General features: G+C 35.4%; 2 protein-coding genes across 2 annotated transcripts in view; one reads left to right on the plus strand and one right to left on the minus strand.

Moving 5' to 3' along the window:
* Window positions 1–3,724: 3,724 nt before the first annotated feature.
* LOC5578116 (39S ribosomal protein L15, mitochondrial) lies at window positions 3,725–4,820 on the minus strand. Its single transcript, XM_001656764.2, has 2 exons — window positions 4,615–4,820; window positions 3,725–4,538 (listed from the first exon to the last, which is right to left on the minus strand). Exons 1-2 carry the CDS (start codon window positions 4,717–4,719, stop codon window positions 3,777–3,779), a joined length of 867 nt encoding a protein of 288 aa, XP_001656814.2. The 5' UTR covers window positions 4,720–4,820; the 3' UTR covers window positions 3,725–3,776.
* An 8,972-nt stretch (window positions 4,821–13,792) lies between these two features.
* Window positions 13,793–19,786, plus strand: part of LOC5578118 (alsin homolog) — a 34,455-nt gene continuing 28,461 nt past the window's right edge. The window contains exon 1 of the mRNA XM_001656766.2: window positions 13,793–14,906. Coding sequence (XP_001656816.2) covers window positions 14,144–14,906 — 763 coding nt within the window. The 5' untranslated portion in view covers window positions 13,793–14,143. The remainder of the gene's footprint in view (window positions 14,907–19,786) is intronic.

A 19,786-nucleotide genomic window follows, 5' to 3' on the forward strand; every position in this document is an offset into this window, starting at 1 on the left:
TGCGTTGCTTATCTTGACAGATAGGCCTATTTCGTCTGCGACTTACAGACTTCTTCAGTGTCAAGTCGAGCACTCGACACTGAAAAAGTATGTAAGTCGCAGACGAAATAGGCCTATCGGTTAAGATAAGCAACACATATTAGAGTTTAAAGGTATTTGCTCGCCTTACTAGTGGTTTTAGTTTTTTTTTTTTGCAAAAAGTGAAGTATTAAAGTTTAATTTGTAGCTTTAGAACTACATAATTCGACATAAACCTAAAAATAACTAAATCAAAACACCGTCAATTTTCTAATCACGTGGGGCAAGTAAAAAGTGTCTCATTAGAGATTAGATTTGTGTTTGCTCTTTAGGTAGCTATAAGTAAGCAAGGTTCGCAATTATCATTGGAAATCAGAATGTGCTTATAATTCACTTAACTCAAAGCGTTAAAAGCTATTAGAAATCGTGAAACTTCTCTAAAAGAGGTTATAAAACATTACGATATTGATGTGTCTACTTCGGACAGCCGATCAAAAGGAAGACGTTGATTGAAAAGCTTCAATATAAGAGGACACACGGAAATCCCGTGGAATGTCTACGTAAAGCTGATTTAAAACATAAAAACGGAGTGTAGGTCTATCCACACAAAAAAAAGAGATTCTAAATACCATCAGTGCACCAGTAGCCGCTCATGTTCCAGTAGCCCGCTCACACTGAAAAAGGATAAGTTTACACAAAGTAAAATTGAAAGCTATAGCCGCTATACGGTACAAATCGACAAATTGAATTATACTGTGGACATTTTTTGTGTATTTACTCAAATTACCTTACTTTTCAAACTCGTGAGCATGAAACATGGAACATGAGCAGATACTGGTACGTTGACGGTACTTGATTGAAGGATTCCGTTTCAAGAAATAATTTCTCCCGAAGAGTTAACCGACATCATATCCGACTTTCTTGACCCTCCAGCGCCCAAAAGTGAACTGTTATAGATAAAAAAATAATTTCAATGAGAGGTGAAATGTTATACTAAATCTTGTTTTTTGATAAACCGGTTCACTTTTGAACCGGTAATATCAAATATTTTTGTATCAGAAGATAACCGCTGTATTTTCTGCTATAATTTGGTAACAGTTTAATATTTAAGTGAAATGTGTAACTTTTTGAACCGTTTCATTCTATCGATTCACTTTTGAACCGATTATACAGTCATCCCTCCGTGAGTCGATGTTCCATTACTCGATATCGACTCATGGAACCATACTAAAAACATAAAAAATCATGGTTACTATGATGGTCCCTTCAAACAGCTTTCCAAAGAATAGCTGTTCCATGACTCGATATTTCCATGAGTCGATGGTCCCTTCAATATCGACTCATGGAGGTTTGACTGTATTATTTATTTTTATTTCAGAAAATATTCCGTGGAGATGTCTGTTAACATTTGATAGTAAATTAAACCTACAACTGTAATGTGTACCTTATTGTACCGGTGCATTTTACCGATTCATTGTTGAACCAGTAATATATTTAATTTATATTCAAGAAGTTAACCAGAAAAATTCTGTTTTATTCCGATGGAAGTTTGGTCTTTCGACTTAAATGTGTCATATTTTGAAACGGTTATTTTTGCCGATTCACTTTTAAGCCAGCATAGAAAAAAAACTTATGCAGTTATTGATTCTTCTTCAGTTGGAAGAATTTTTATAATAATGAGAATCAGCGTGTAATGTTCCGATTGTATGTATAGGCCGATTCATTATACAAATCGATTTACTTAAAATTTAATTTCGATGTTGGGTGATATATTATGTTAAATCTTGTTTTTTTTATATACCGCTTCGATTTACCGATTCACTTTCAAACCGGTAAATCAATACTTTTTATTTCAGATGATAACTGCTGAAGTTTGCTGCTATAATTTAGAAGCAGCTCAATCGTACAACAGAAACTTGTAACTTTTTGAACCGATTCATTTAGCAGATGCACTTATGAACCGGTAAAATCATTTATTTTTATTTCAGAAAATATCCCGTGAAGTTACCTGTTATCAATTGATAACAGATTATTCGTACAATTGAAATGTTTTATTTTTGAACCGGTTCATTGTATCAATTCACTTTTTGGCTGGCATATAAGAAAACTTATGGAATTAGTATGTTTTCAGTTAGACGTATTTTTATTATGATGAAAATCGAAGTGTATTGTTGAATCTTCTTATTAGATTAACCGTTTAGTTATTCATACCGATTGTTTCAAAATTTATGTTTGAATCGGTAAAATATTGTTTTTTTATTGTGTATTGTTTTCTCAGAAGATAACCCGTAAACTTTACTCTTAAGGCCCAAACGCAATGATAGCGGAACGGCATTGGAAAGCGGAACTGGTTCGCCAGCATGAACTATAGTATGCTTGTCGACTGATTAGTTACAATAACAAAATATACTATCATGGTAAAATGTGTTATTTGTGCAAAAATACAAAAAAACATTTAATATCTAAAGCATAACAAACATCGTAATCACATTAAATTATGTTATTATTTTGATATTTGAAAACTTTATTTAAATAATTCATGAGAACAAACCAACATCATATTTTGCCATAATAGCTCATTTTACTATTCGTATGATATTCATTGAAGATTCGAAAAGCAAAAGTTTTTTAGCAGGAAAGCAAAAAAAATATTTTTCAATCATGCTAAATTAAGATATTAAGGCTAGCCCGTCATTCGTTTTGGCAACAATGATGACTTTTCAGCTTGCATTTCAAAGTGATAAAACTAAGTCTTGATTAGTTTATATTGACTTGAAAAAGTATCACTGCACGCGCTTACATGCATAAAATATGATGATACTTTTTCAGCAGTGTCAATGCAAAATCAACTGATTTTCTTTGATTCGAAACCGTGAGATGAATTGGCAACAATCATCAACGACGCGTAGAAATTGCAATGACGGCCTACTTCGCCTTAAAGTCAAAGAACTTAAATTACCATTATTTTGATCTACTTGTGAATAGCTTATTTAGTTATTATTTTGCTTTCAATATCTAAATAATAACATATTTTGTTATTCACGGTTGCCTATATTTTTGCTATTATTTTGTTATTACAATGGCAAAATATGATGTTATTTAGTTTTTATGCCATATAAACTTAGTTATTATTTTTGTTATTTTATCTCTTATTTCAAACAAACAAAGAACAAATTTTGCTATTCAAACATTCTATTTTAATAGTAAATTTTGTTATTCTTTTGCTATTCTCCTCTACCCGGGAACGCTTCACGAACATTGGAGACAGAGTGGAGAATGAAAAGTGGCGCCATTCATGTTGCGCCAACCGAAGAGAAGAGAATCACTTTCAGACTTATGGAGAGGAAATAAAGTAGATGTAGATTCAATTCGGTGTATTCATTCTTAATCGCTTCCGTCCACCACAGGTGATTCAAAAGTGATTTCCATACTAATTTCAAACTTATCTTAAAAATAGTTCCTGGTCACGGAAAATTGTGAAACTTTGGATTCTAGTTTAATTTTTAAGGTAGATTCAGAATATGTATTATTATTTATCTTTATTAGGGAGATTTTCAGCCCTTGGCTGGTTCATCTCCGTTTAAAGAACAGAATATGTAAGAAACTGGATACCCCTAAACAAGCCAATTGTCGTGAACAAAGATAGACGATACTCATTAATCTTGTTCTCAAGAAGGACTTTCTCTGAAATATCACTCATTACTGATCACCAGTACAACACAGAACTCTATTTCCTTCATTTATAGTAAATCCTCAATTCACTCACCTCCCTTTGCTTTAATAATCGCTCGATCCTTCAAGCTTACCACCCATCCCGGATTCAAACCATAGAATATCTGCCGGGGATCCTTGGCTTCCGTCAACATCTCATACATGGGATCTTCCTCAATCTTGGGCAGCTCGTACCCATACTTCTGCGCCAGTACCAACCGTTCCCGACTGATCTCCTCCGGATTCGCCAGGTAGCCCCTATTTTTCGCATCCGTATAGTAGTCAACGGCGTCCTGCGGCGGCAACATCCTCCTCGGAATAGCAACTCCCTTCTCGAACCACTTCTTTGGATTCACGACCGCGTGCAAACTGCGCGGATCATAATACGCCGTCCTAATGACTCCCCCGTTTCTCTCGATGGCCGCAATGACCAGTTCTGGAGCAAATTGCACCTCCAGATTGATTTTGGCTCGAAAATCGTCCGCTCCTTCGTCCGTAATCTGAACTCCGTGATGCAACTGATCCGGTCTAATCTGAAATAGGCCGGTGTTGCAGATCGTGGTCAAATCGATTGGCCGGCTGGTATCGATCCGATTCGTGTCAATCATTTTCTGCAGCTGGTGCAAACTTATCGGAGGATATTCCCGCTTCAGGTGGTGGCCCTTGTAATATGGCTCGTAACTGAACCGGAGATAGAATGGCGCGTTGCCCGTTTCGTAGCCGAGGCGGATGTAGTTTTGACGCTGGTTCGAGCCTTTATTTCCGGCGCCGTGTTTGTCTCCACTATGCTGAGCGCGGCCTCGTTTTTGCTGAAATACGCCAACCGGCGACGGAATACTTTTTAGTTATGTAAACATGCTCACTAGGAAACTTTAAAAAACTTACCGGTTTCTTGGAGTTTGGATTATCCCTGATGTTGGCGATGGACACCCGAGGCAGGGTTCGAAGCATCTCCAATGCTTTCTCGGTGGTATGCTTAATTTTCGACATTTTTCGGTGAAAATTAGTAATTTAACTTTCGAAATAAATTACGAGCACGAGAACACTGCGAGCCGCAAGGGAAGATGTTTTGATTTAACGATGTGACAACGAACAGCGTGATGTTTACTTGCGACAGGGGTGGACTGCAAAGTGATTACCTTTTGTGTAGACTTTCATGGTTAAATCCAGGGGGCCAGCAAAAGACGATTTCCCCGTAGCCAAGGATGCCAAGTCAATTTTGAATATATTGTAATTAATTAATTATTATAATATAATATATTGAATATAGTGACTCGCGACGCGGCGAAGATGATCAAAAATCGAACTTCGCACGTTGGTTCACCCATTTTTAGTCGCGAAGCAGTATATTTGTCTGGAAAAGTCTGGATTAAATTTGTCGTATATGGAGAACCTTACAAATTATTTATAAAACCTTACAAATTCATCACAAATTTTATCTGGATCTTCCAGATTTTTGTAAAATGGAGCCTCAAATATCTGGAATATTCCAGACAAATCTGGAAGGTTGGCAACGCTGCCCGTAGCTAACAACAAAAACACGTTGAAGATAGTTTCTCTTTTTATTCAGTGGCTTACACAATTGTTTACTCATTTACTTGCATATTTCTAGGAAGCGTGTAACTTTTGATCAATAGCACACTAAAATCAATTTCGTCATTATGCGCCTTACCCAGCTTTAACCCACGTTCATGAGTAGTTATAAGTTAACGTTAACAACCCAAAACTGTCAGATTCCCCAAAAATGTCAATTTCCCAAAAATGTCAAAATCATGTTGGCCACGGTTCATATATATGGGGTTGACACGCTTGGAGGGCCCGTGGTTAAATCAGGTTAAATGGGTTAAATCAAAGCAAACCACCGATAAACTCGCCGAAAATTGGTGAATCATCGCTTGTACCAATGGATCGATGCACGAGTTCACTAATTTGACGTTTGAGCGGTGCCGAATTCATTGGTTTCCATGGTAACATAAATAACACGGCACCGCTAAAACGTCAATTAGTGAACCCGTACATAGGTCCATGGACCAATGCACGAGTTCACTAATTTGACGTTTGAGCGGTGCCGAATTCACTCGTTGCCATGGTCACGTAAATAACACGGCACCGCTCAAACGTCAAATAGTGAACTCGTGCATCGGTCCATAATGCACGAGTTCACAAGTTAGGGTAGATGTACCAATAGTGGAGGTACTAAGCACAATTAAACTTCATTGACCCGCCTAAATTCAAGACGCGCAATTAATGTACATGTTTATGATGTAACGGGAAGTAACGACCACAGACTTAATGAGAAAAATGATTGCATCGCAGTAAACCATGGCCTGGTTGGAAAAAAGATAGGAATAAAATCCAACTAAAAAAAAGCTAAAAAAAATTCAACTAAAAGATGTCAAACTGACTTTGACGTCTGAGTATCGTCGCATTGAAGCCTCCATGTATAGAACAAATATGTATGTAGGGTGCAGAACAACGAATAGCAGTGAATAGTATAAATTAGCTCTACACTGAAACAAGCATTGAAGTAATGATAACCATGAACAAGTTTTTAAATTTACTATTCCAATCACGATTGAGCTATCAAGAGCGTTTTGCATTTGCGTTTTGTTCCCTCTTAATCCAGCCGCATTGATAGTCGAGCGGTAAGCGTTCGCGCTTGACAATCGCAAGATCCACGGTTCGATTCTGGCCTGCTGCAAGTTTTAACCATGATATAGTAATTTTTACTGTCGAAATGGTGCCAAGGTAGAATTGAATGCACAAAATATTTGAAATAAATGCAAATTTAGTCTGCACAAATCAAGTGGCGTTGTGTATTTAATTTATTTTCTTTTTTGTATAATTTATGCGCTTTCTGTTTCTTGTTCTTTAGGTTTTTTAGTTGTGGGCTAAACCACACCGGTAATTTGTTATTCTGTATACGTCTTCTTCTTCTTGTTGGCACAGTTTCATTAATTATTTGTTGAATAATTGAATGGAATTTATCTACTTCGGTGTCGACATTTCCTTCAATACTTATAATATGTTGCCAATTAATTGTACATAGTCTACGTTTGGCTTCTTTGTAATTTGCCTTAGGGCTCATTCATTTATTTCATAACGCCAAAAATGACCATTTTTGATACCCACCCACCCCCTTGTAACGCTTTTTGTATGAAAATTTAACAAATTTTGTAAGAGCCGTAACATCATGAGGACACCCACCACATAACATATGTGGAACTCAGAAGTGAAAGCGAGTTGAAAAGTTGTACCCACTTCCAGCTGCTGGCAAGTGGTATACCTAGTATAGAAGACATCGAACTGTCATTACCAATAGTAAACAAAAAACATATGATTCGAGCAGTAGACCAGTTGCTGCGAAGATTACAGACATTAAGATCGGAGGACGGTCGACAACGTTGGGAAGCAATGTCTAAAGATAAAACATGTTTATTTTTTCATAAAATGTATTTTTTTTCTGTCATACTATATAATATTCATGTTTCATAACAACAGAATGTGATCGTTTCGGAAATATTATTTCCTATCAAAAAACTTCCTGCTTCATAACGAGAAAAAGCTTTTGCTTTCCAAAATCCTTCCATTCATTCACCAAAAAAATACAATATGTTAGAAACAACACAGATATCTAACACATTGACTAAATTATCTCGGATACGAGTGGTGTAAATCTAATTCTAAACTTGTGCCATAAATAGTTATTTTCATTCCCTTCGTTGCCACTCTGGATATATGTTATCTTTGCTTCATTTCAATACAATGCCACATTGGGCCAGACCGCAAAATTAGATGAAAAAAAAAATTTTTGATTATGAAGATGATTTTTTAGAACAAAAATGGCTGAGGCAAAAATGTTACATATGATTAGGACTACATTTTGACATTAAGTAACATTAGGGTGCACCAACAAAATACGGAAATATTTTTTCCAACTTTCATGCTTTTCAATTTAACGCTTTTAAGTGTTCTATCAAGTTGATCTTTAATTAATTTTGAACAACTTTGCCGAAAACGCCAATCTTGTAAGTCTACTGTAGCCGTTGCTATGGCGTTTTCAATGAAAATTTTATATTTTGCGCATTACTTTTTTATTTCAAATACTACCAAAATTACGACTTCTACAAAGATCTAGAACTAATTCAAACGCGTATTTTGGTGAAAAAATTAAGTTATTCTAATCATTCGTTTATGAGATATGACCATTTTTATTCCAATAAATAATATTTTTCGAACTTCAATAGCACGGGGATGCACAGGATTTGAAAGGTATAACTTAGAGGTTCAAATGGTATATGGTATCTCCGGAGGATATTGGAGGATTTACAGTATAATTTTGATGTGAAAACAAATAGTTTTTACAAACAAATAGTTTTTACGATTTTAGTTGAAATATTCAACATTACGGCAAAATTCTAAATATAATTTGGGTGAAAACTGTTCAACTGAATATTTTTTAGCATATTATACTTATTTATATAATGTTTAGATTCATATTTCGAACACTTGAACTGACTTGAAATGCAACTTATAGGCGAAAATCAGCCTGAGTTGGTGATAAAAATATTAATATCTTCTTCTTCTTCTTCTTCTTCTTGGCGTTAACGTCCCCACTGGGACAGAGCCGGCTTCTCAGCTTAGTGTTCTTATGAGCACAGTTATTAACTGTTATTAACTGAGAGCTTTCTTTCCATTCTTTCCATTTTCGCATTCGTATATCGTATGGCAGGTACGATGATAATCAATGCCCAGGGAAGTCAAGGAAATTTTCTTTTCGAAAAGATCCTGGACCGACCGGGAATCGAACCCACAAACCTTCAACATGGCGTTGCTTTGTAGCCGCGGACTCTAACAACTCGGCCCCGAAAAACTTACAATAAAAGGAGATATTAATACAGTCTACTCTTCACATCTCGACGTTCTACATCTCGATATCTCTCCCTATGTCGATGATTTTTTCGGTCCCTTCATTCTGCATATATTTTCGCTCTCCATATCTCGATATCCTCCTTGTCTCGATATCTCCCTATCTCGATGGGATTTTCGCCCTCAAATTTTTCTCCGTATGTCGATATGCTCATTATCACAGGTTACTAGACTAGATTTTAGAGATTCAAAACAATTTGTGAAGACGAAATGACGCCTGTTTGTTTTCAATTTTCCTGGCAACGGAGTGATTTTCAATCTAGTATTCGTTAAAAAATGTTTTATGTCTCGATCTCTCCCTATCTCGATGGTCCCTTCGATATCGAGATGTGGAGAGGCGACTGTATATCTCCTTTTATTGTAAGTTTTCCGCAAAAGCACTGAACAACATTTTGTTTCCATTGTCAATCACTGTGATTATTCTGCCACATATTCCGATCACTGTGATTCATATTTCGAACAGCACGAATAAATCCTATTCATATAAATAATTTAGCATACAAATTAATCTAAGCTGGTTTATCTGACATCGAACTAGAAAGTCATTACTACTCCCAGGGTATAAAATAGATACAAAAACAATACATTTGAGTTGCAATTGACTGCCACTTCCTGGGAATTTGATGACATATGTCGGTGAAATATTTCAACCAACACGCCATACAAAATCCGCGTGTTTGGAATATGATACTGATTGTTTAATGTTTAATGTTTTATTTTGATTTGTTGTATATTTCCAATGAGCAGGCTGTGTATGGTTGAAAGTGATTAAATTTTATTTAAAAAAAAATTGGACTATGAAATTAGTAATGCTTTTTGGTTTTGTAGAAAAATTACTTTGCAATGGATTACCTGCTTCGCTCTTGTCCACAGTTGATCAGCAGAAGTTTTCTCGTTTTATTTTGTATGGGGAAAAGCATTTAACTTCAAATTTCTCGTCAATGAAATCATTAGTCAAAAAATATTTGGTAGTCGTGATGGTGATCACACACAATCGGTACCAAATATTTTTTCGAAAATAGTTTCCAATTTGGAAAATAATTCGTTCACCATACAAATACTTTAAAATTATACGGTAAATCCTCAAATATTCTCCAGCGATACAATATATCATTTGAACCTCCAAGTTATACCTTTCAGATCCTGTGCAAATTGCATCCCCGGGGAACCTTTTTGAGACACTGATGTTTGAAAAATATGATTTTCAAATTAAAATGGTATATCTCATAAACGAATGAATAGAATAACTTAACTCTTTCCCTAAAATACGCGTTTCAACTAGTTCTAAATCTTTGTAGAATGCGTAATTTTGATAGAATTGGAAATAAAAAAAGTTATGGGCAAAATATCAATTTGCATTGACCACCCTACCCTGCGTCATTGGAAACGCCATAGCAACGGCTACAGTAGACTTACAAGATTGGCGTCTTCGGAAAAGTTGTTCAAAATTAAACAAAGATCAACTTGATAGAACACTTCACAGCGTTAAATTGCAGAGCATAAAAGTTGGCAAAAATATTTCCGTATTTTGTTGGACCACCCTAATGTTACTTAATATCAAAATGTAGTCCTCATCATATGTAACATTTTTGTCTAAGCCATTTTTGATCTAAAAAATCATCTTCATATTCAAAATATTTTTTTTATCTTATTTTGCGGTCTGGCCCAATGTCGATTGATGTATTGGTGGTATAACTCTTCTGACATTTCGATGTCCTTATACCAGCATGCAAATTTTAAAGTGGGTGCCACTTTTTGAGCTCGAGTTCCACTTATGTTATGTGCACCCACCCACCCCCTAGAGTGTTATGAAATTTGTGAATAAGCCCTTATTGTATTCCAGCACTTCCTCGTATTCAGCTGTTTCTGTTTGATTTCATGGCACGGCGGCAGAAAATATCGGTGACTTCGGGGAAAGCGGAACCACTCACTTGCAGAACCACTGAAATCAAAGACGGACAGCAAGGACAACTTATTAGGGGTATTCACTTAAAGCTGCGTAAATTTAGATTCTGCGTAATTGTTGCAAAGAAATATTTCAAATGAAATATTACTCAATCAGATGTCAAAAGGGAGCTCAATAATCTAGTTACCTACCATAAACGCATGGCATTTCAAGGGTTGTTGTTGTTGGAACTCTCAAACTTTTTTTTCGCATTTAAAAATTCAAACGATTTCTTCTATTTTTTAAGGAAATTATTCATCAGGTTGTCTTTAAACGGATTGAAGCAAGGTTCATTGTATTTGTTGCAGGTTTTGCCGCTTTCTCAATAAATAATGGCAAGCAATAATGTGATAAAGTGCAACTGAGTCGAAAGAGATTTTTTAAGGTTATAATATCAATTTCAGTACTGTAGGTAGGATGCACAACACTCAAGTAACTAAATGAAAATATTAATTGGAAGCTCAGAGACAAATGCCCCTCCAATGTAAAGTCTTTTGGGATCTTGGGATCAAATTCTATAATAAATGATAATCGAGTGATGACGTATGTAAAAATTTGTGTCAGGCATTTATTAAGCTAAATGAGGTATTTAATTCCTTGTATACAGAATAACATAAACATACACAACATATTATTGAATATTCAATTTCTATCTTCAGTTGAATAATGAGGCACTTAAGGACACTTGCAGAGAGGGACAAATATTATGGAAAGCCCTACCGATTTTTCACACTACTCGCACTACTCTTGAAGATCAATTATTGCGGTCAATGCATCACTATCTGGTCATCTCGGGCCCCATCCTACGAAAGTCCTGCAAATTTAAGGCTAAATTTGTTCCATGATCGTTTACCAGTAATTTCAGATCTTGTCAAACCACTAAAACAGTATCTTACTCGTGAATATTTGCCCATTTTTTCATCGAATTCTTTTCTCAAATTGGAAAAATGTTCGTTTGTTGATATTATGATGACAGTTATTACAATAATCATCGCCTTCCTATATTGATAAAGTGTCGAATTTCAACTATTTGAAATGTTTCCTTCGCAATTTAGGCAATTTCATGAAAGATTTAAAATATTCAGTTTATCACGATATACGCGATGATTTGCGCTATTTAGTGAATACCCCTATTGAGAACTTTAAATGCGATCTGAACATTATGAACATATAAATAAATGAGAAACAAGCGATAAATCCCCTTATACATTTTTTCTTCGCTTTTGTTTACAACAATCAAATAAAAATGGCTAATTGTATTCGATGTATGGGATTTCTAAACTTTATGCAAAAAAAGGATAATTTCCAAATAAATCATTCGCCGATATAAAATCCGTTTATACTAGCCGAAGCTTAATGTGCTTAAATGCATTACAATAAGTGATTACCCGGATAAAAAATACAATACAAAAACAATATAACGTATTGCAACAGTACCATTCAATATATTGGATATACAATACAGTATATGTAAAATGACAATACAATTACAGTACAATATATTGTTTTGAACAGTTCACTGTATGGTATATGAGATTTTTGCAATATAATGTATGGGTGGTTAAGTATCGTAACAATACAAATATAAATATTTTCTCATACAAACATTTTGAAAACACAATACGATATAATGTTCATGTATTGTCTTGATTAGCAATTCGTGTATTGTTGTACAATACAAAAACAATTCAACGAACTGTATCATGGTTGCATTCGTCGTTACAGCTAATGTCAAGTAACTTCTAAAAAACTACTTAATTTTACTTTTTGAATATTTTTCACCCAACATTTCTTGCTTTCTGAACTTGTTTTGTTTATTTCTTTCAGCAAAGCTACATAGAAAAAAGCAACAGTTCTCGATTACTTTTTCAAATCGACGTAAGTAACTTTCATATGGTTTTGAGAAAATTAATTCAGAAGAATCACAACTTGTCTTTTAAAACTGTTTCAAAATTAATCAACTTTTTAATATTTTTTCGCCGTGTACATCGCTTAAATTTTGCATACATTAAGCTCGCGTTCAAAAACTAGGGAGTTCCTGTTATTTCCCACAAAAAAAAATATTACAAAATGATAAGCCGATTTATTCAGTTACTTTCGACGTTTTTCTACCAGTGTAAAATCGGCTCAAGTAGTGTTTTGTTTTGATTCGTGGTTAAGTCACTTTGTCTCTCCATACAGCGGGGCGACGAAAGTAGTGGTTAGGTTGCGAAAGTTGAGAATCTTACTTTCGTCGTTTTGTAAATCCGGAAATTAAACGTTTTAAAAGTGAAAAATCGAGTTGGTTCAAAGCGCAACGTGTAGAATTTCGTCTGCGAAACACGTAGAATCGATAAAGTAAGTTTGTATACTTTTTTGACTTGAGTCTGTTAGAATAAGTTTTCGAGAGTTGTTTTACGCTAAAATAGGAATTTGACCAAAATTGTAAGGTATAAAACCAATTAAAAACAATACAATGTTCTGTTACAATATATTATATTGTTTTTGAATTGTATATCCAAACAAGAATAATATTGCTTCGACATTCAATTACAATACGCTGTATTGTATCCAATACGTTATATTGTACATTAATGGTTTATTCCATTCACTGAATGATACGTTTTTATCCGGGTAGATCGAATATGGTTTTAGAATGGTATTTAGCTTATTTAGTATTTTATTTTTTTGGCGTGTATCTTGATGCGTTGAAAATTTCTTCCCAGAAATTGTTCAGAAAATCTCATTTTTCTGATCGCAGTACGATTTTGAGAAGACATGTCATTTCAAAGGGGGCTCTCTGAAGGAAATTTCTTGACCCATTCTGTCAAGGAATTTCTTTACTTTTCTTGAGCAGAACAGCATACTTAGGGCCCATTCACAAATTTCATAACGCTAGAGGGGGTGGGTGGGTGTCCCTACGATGTTACGGCCCATACAAAAATTGAATAATATTCATACAAAAGGCGTTACAAGGGGGTGGGTGGGTGTCCAAAAAGGCTGATTTCAACGTTATGAAATAAATGAATGAGCCCTTAGCTGAAAATTAAAATGCGTGATTCGGCGAGTTTGAAATCCGGCACTTGCAATTGTGTAGAAATCTGTAGACTTTTTCTACACCCCTGCATCTGCAAACATAACTTTGACGTTTCTCTTTGATGTTGATTTATGCACCCGACGAACACAGCCTCAAAGCGGAATTTCAAACAAAACAATCAATATTTGCGTACTTTCGTAATCGAAAGACAAAGTCTCTGCAAATCGCGATCCGTTGCGCTGATAACGCAAAAAAAGAATACCTGGGCGAATTAGTTTCACTAAGTCCTATTCTCAACTGATAAGGCCGCAGATAAGAAATGAAGGAAAAGTTTTCACCCAAAGGTCCGCGTTCGTGATTTAGTGCGCGAAGGGCGTTTCGCGTAATCTTCCACCTCCGTTTTTTTCTGGTAAACAAAGGACCTTTCTGGTGATTAGTTCCGACGACTGGATCTTCTGCTTGATCACCAAAACGGAACAATGAACCAGTAGTGAAGCGGACAATTTGAAGCAAAACGAGCAAAAATGTCCGCAGGGATTTCCGTGTACAGTGAGCTAAGTGAGGGCAATCGCCTTGCGGTGCTGGTGGACGGAGATCCGCAACGGACACTTCCTTACGGAACCAAGTTGAAGGTATGCGGAGAGAACCATTTGCTGCTGACGGTGGAGGGAAAGCTTTATCTCGGGGAACATCGGATCCGGGATAAGGCGATCGAGTTTCAACTGCTGAGACAGGATGTGGCCGATTTCGACACGGAAGGGAATTGGATTTATTTGGTGCAGGAATCCGACGGGAAGGTGTTTCGCGGGAAGAATGGTGCCATCGAAGAGTGGGAGCAACTTTTTGAGGATAATGAGACCAAGTTCGAGAAAATTTGCTGCAATAATAACGGATTGCTCCTGACCAGTTCCAGCGGAAGTGAATTGTTCGCTCAGGGGGATTTTGGGAGTGTCATGAATTGCGAAGAGCTGGCCCCGGTGAAAGACGTGGCCTCGGAACACGTGATTCAGATATCCGCTGGAATAGATTTCGTTATTTTATCCAGTAGGAAAACGGACAAAGTGATGATTGATGTGAAAAAAGATCAGTTCTATGATCGTTATTGTGTGGATGATGGGAATCCCGGGCGGTACGTGGATTGGAAGAACATGTACCGGAATATGGTTGCCAGCTTCGAGAGACCACTTGGGTCTGATGTGATTTATAATGTCAACGTAGATTGCGTGACCGTGTATGGACAAATGATTCACGAAACTGGAGTGGCGTGTTTTGGAAAGGTTAACAAAGGTGAGTAGAAAGTCATCGTTTGTATTTAACCCATAACGCTCAAGGTTTCCCTCAATTCAGTAAATCTTTTTTTAGATACTTAATCTCTACTTCAATGCAATTCACTAAATAGTCTCTATTTTTAATTAAAGGTTTCTAAAGCAGGCCTGCCCAAACTTTTTGCATCGCTGGGTAAATCTGGGCCAAATTATTTTACCAATCAGATAAAAATTTACACCCGATTCTGTTTTTGCACGGATTTTGTTTTTACACGGCCGTGCATGAAACGTCGAGAATTGGTGTTTCTTTTGCACGGTTTTTGAAATTTTGAAACCTTTTTTTGCACGGTACGCATTCCCCAGAATCGGGTGTATTTTGAAGAGATTTAAAATTGTTATTGCGAGAAAAACCCGGGAATTCCAAATTATCGGGAAAAATACGGGAAATACCCGGAAAATTGTAGAACACATCGTGAAAAGCATTATGTGCGAAACTAGAAAATTATGTAAGGGGGACTCGACTGCTTAACAATTCACACTTTGTGTCAAAACTGACATTATGACTTTTTGTGAATTAATAAAGTTTCTTTTTCTAGCAAAATTTTGTATAACTATCTTTGGTTTTCAGAAGATATCCGGGAAACTTTTTCTCACAATTTTAACCTGTTTCTAGTTTGACTCTTTTGTGAATATCTGGCTGAAGATATTGGGCAGATTCTTAGGAAATCTTATGGAATATAAACGGATCCTTGAAAAGTTTCTAGAAAAGTGCTTGAAGATTTCTGGCAAGGTTCTTGGTATCATGCTTGACAAATTTCCATAAAGGTTCATGGTAAGATATAAAAACACATTACACATTAATCGTCACATCAAGGTTGATTTGTAGTTTTAGGCAGCTCCTTTCTTACCACGTTTGTATTTTGTAAAAAAGGTAACCTAGATTGTTCTTGGAGTGATTTTTGGAAAACATTATTTTGCGTGTAGTTTTACACTATACGGGGTAATATGGTCCCCCCTAAGGGGTTGTATGAGCCACCATACTAAATCTGATGATTGTGATAGAAAAACAAAATGCTTGCAAGACATGATGTTGAAGAAGGCAATATGTTCCTGAGAGTTTAAAAAAAATAAACTGGGTAAAATTCTGTTTTGAAGAATGAAATTGTATATTTTGCTGACAGATCAATAAATCGTGGTTCTCAGAGCTTCACTTTTCGAACATTGACATTCAAAAGACTTTGACCAGTTAAATAATCATGGTATCGCTCAGAATCATACGTGGCGACGATATTGAAATGAAACTTCAAAAATAACAAGTACCGTAAATTCGGGTGAAATTGATCAGTAGGGTGAAATTGATCACTGTGTCACACGATTTTATTTCCCTCTTATAGAGCACAGAAATCAATGCAACCTATTTAAATGAACGTTGTTTGTCTTAACTATTGTAAAATTGCATGTTGTGAAGTTTTTTTGTGTTAAGGAATGTTTATTTCTATGAAAATAATAGAAAATTCCATAATCTTGTTCTGTGTGGTATTGGCAGACACAAATAAACTTATAGTTTTAAACAAGGATTTGGACATGGTGTCAACCTGAAAATATGTAAGGATGCTCGAAATATATCCCCAAAACGAATTCTATCATCGAAATTCGTACCAATTAGTTTATTTTGCTGTAATAATTTATTTTTTCATAGATATCAGAAGATTCCTTCGGAAATTGCCTACATTTAGGCGTTTTCTACGGTATTGTTGAAAATTAATTGTTTATTATTTCCATAAATGTTGCATTGTTAAGAATTTAGTAACCAAATTTGGATTCAGGAGGCCCAAATTAAATAAGTAAAGTTGTTTTCAAAACTAACAATAATTGTTTTGACAGGTGATCAATTTCACCCCGAAACGGAGTTCCTTGATTTTTTAATTTAGAGACGATTTTTAGCACTAAAATCACAACTGTATGAAAATTTGAGTATATAAGCCAATGAGGCTCACCGTCGTACTTGTTTTCCTGCATTAAGTTGTATGGAATTGGCAACATCATGAAAAACAGACATGGAAAACGGTGAAAAGTGATCAATTTCACCCGAAATTACGGTACTGAGTTTCCGTAATAAAGGTAGCTCTGACCAGCCATGACCATGTTGCCCCGTTACTACATGTTTTATATAAGTTCTGTTTTTAATGATTTTTTTTTCTAGAACATATACCTACAGTTTTGTACACAAAATGCTCATCCATTGCAGAAGAACGAAATATTGTGAGAAAAATCGCAATAAAATAGACAACATTTTATGCAAAGCTTGTTTTTACATCAAAAATTATATAAGATTTTCGTAGAAGCAACAATTTTTCATATTTTAGTGAATATATGAAGTATAAAAGTAGATTTTTGCGTGGTTTTCACTATGGTGGCTAGTTGAAGCATCGCGTTCAAAATTAGTTTTTCAAGCTCAAATCAGAGGTGACTCATATTGCCCCGCCTAACCCTATCTTAATGAAGCTGATAGAGGCTAAAATATACCAACATTAATGTGGTTTTATTATAGATCTTAAGTGAGAAATATAACAAATTAAAATGAATCATCCTTAACAGGAAAATAACCATCATTGTTTTTCAAGACCAGTTTTTTTTTTGCTCAATATTGAAGCAAAGTTTATGCAAATCTATCATTGCATTGCGCTTGCTATATGTATTGCGATGATAGATTTTCATTAAAATTTATTTAAAAATGAACGACAAAACTGGTTTTTCATTTTCAATCATTGCTGATGATTGAATGATGAAATCTTGAACCTTAAGTTTGATGCGTCTATGCCAGATGATTGATAACGCGACAATAAACAAAAATATCCTGATGTGATGCCACCACGACTGGACGAACATGTGGCAAATATCATCATGTTTTATTTATTATTGATAAAGTATATTAAAAAATGGGGGCCCAGATAGCCGTAGTGGTAAACGCGCAGCTATTCAGCATGACCATGCTGGGGGTCGTGGGTTCGAATCCCGCTGGTCGAGGATCTTTTCTTAAAGAAAATTTTCTCGATTCCCAGGGCATAGAGTATTTTCGTACCTGCCACACGATATACACATGCAAAAATGTTCAATCGGCAAAGAAAGCTCTCAGTTAATAACTGTGGAAGTGCTCATAAGAACACTAATCTGAGAAGCAGGCTTTGTCCCAGTGGGGACGTAGTGCCAGAAAGAAGAAGATGTATCGAAGATTAGCTCAAATTCTAACAATGCCTACCTCAGAGCATGAGTTTTTCATATAAATTTAACTCACAAAATCAACAACATTTTAAATAAATCTACGCTATCAGTAGAACTACAATTGATCAGTGCTCCTTTATGGTAATTACATTCTGTTTGAAGGCCATACCAAGGGTCATGTAAAGCTTTCGAATCGAATAGCCAGAAGAAGAAGAAGATTGAAAAATAGCACTGTGCAAAATATCCGTCAAATATAAAAAAACTCTGTTTTCGATTTTTAACATTTTTGTGTCTTAGTTTACTAAATTTTTCGGTAGTTCAGACCCAGTATTTTTCACTAAACAGATTAAGTGTATGAATACTCAGTTTTTTTTCATTTAAAACTGATCCTATAACATTTCCCCGAATACCATTACCCCGAAAACCATCACCCCGAAAGTCAATACCCCGAATGGTCAATTACCCCGAAAACCAATACCCCGAAAACCATTACCCCGAATAGTCCGTTACCCCGAATACCATTTCCCCGAATGGACCATAACCCCGAATTTTCTTGGCACGAAAAATTCAAAATGAAGATCCGACAAATGAATCCAATATACCTATTTCATAGAATTTTGATTTTCATGTACTTCATGTTATCAAAGATTTATTATTCTTTCAATCAACAGCTATTCTTCATGAGCCAAGTGAGAACCCAAATTTTACTCACAGGCGTGTACTTGATTTTGTGAGAATGATTGTGTTCACAGCAATAAATCATTTTTCGAACTGATGTTAATGCTGACATGTTAATATTAAAGACCTTTCCCGCCCTCTTTCAAAAGCGTTATATTATTTGGTAATGCCTAATTATATTTTTATATTGCTGGAGGCAATGCGAGTTCAACATATTCTAAAATGTCATTAGACTATGGTTTGAAAAATGTCAGATGAAAATGTTAACTAATATTAAACTGACCACTTTTTCAAAAGTACATCGCTAAAGAACAGCCTATGATAAAAGAAGAAAAAACACTGTTGAAAGCGTCAATAATTATGATGCCAACAATCACTTTGCTAGTGCAACTTCCGAAAGAATAGCCGAAAAGAGGGACAAATCTCTTGTTAGAAATTGTAATACTGACAAGATGTAATACGGACAAGTAATGCAGGGGCTTATTTTCATTTATTTTTTGAAGTCACTGCCAACTTTGAATTTCGCTCAAGACAATTTTGTCAGTCGATTTTTTTTACCGCTTTCGCTCAAACTTCAACTCAAACGGTACAACTCGAAACAACAGCCTATAACTCAATGAAGAGAAAATCATTGATTAAAATATTTACACTGCCATTATACAACCTCGAAAGAACAGCCGATGATTGAAAGAATAAAAAATCACTAATAGGGTCGATGTACCAATAGCCGCATAGCTAAGAACAAAAAATCGTAGAAGATCGAAAAATAACGCTAGCGTCATTGTTTTTACATCATCTAAAAGCTTTTTATCTTGGTTTTGTGGGAAAAAATTGAAAACTACAAAAACTCAAATGTTTGTATTTATTATCGCGTGTGCCACTATAGGAATACATGTGCCTATAGTAGCACTATTTCTAATTCCTGTTCTTATAGTAGCACTAGCATCACGGCATTGGCAAAATACTTATCAAAATCGTATTTTTACAAAACTTTTATATTTT

The sequence above is a fragment of the Aedes aegypti genome, chromosome 3, assembly GCF_002204515.2.
Source record: "Aedes aegypti strain LVP_AGWG chromosome 3, AaegL5.0 Primary Assembly, whole genome shotgun sequence".
In the NCBI taxonomy this organism is placed as follows: domain Eukaryota; kingdom Metazoa; phylum Arthropoda; class Insecta; order Diptera; family Culicidae; genus Aedes; species Aedes aegypti.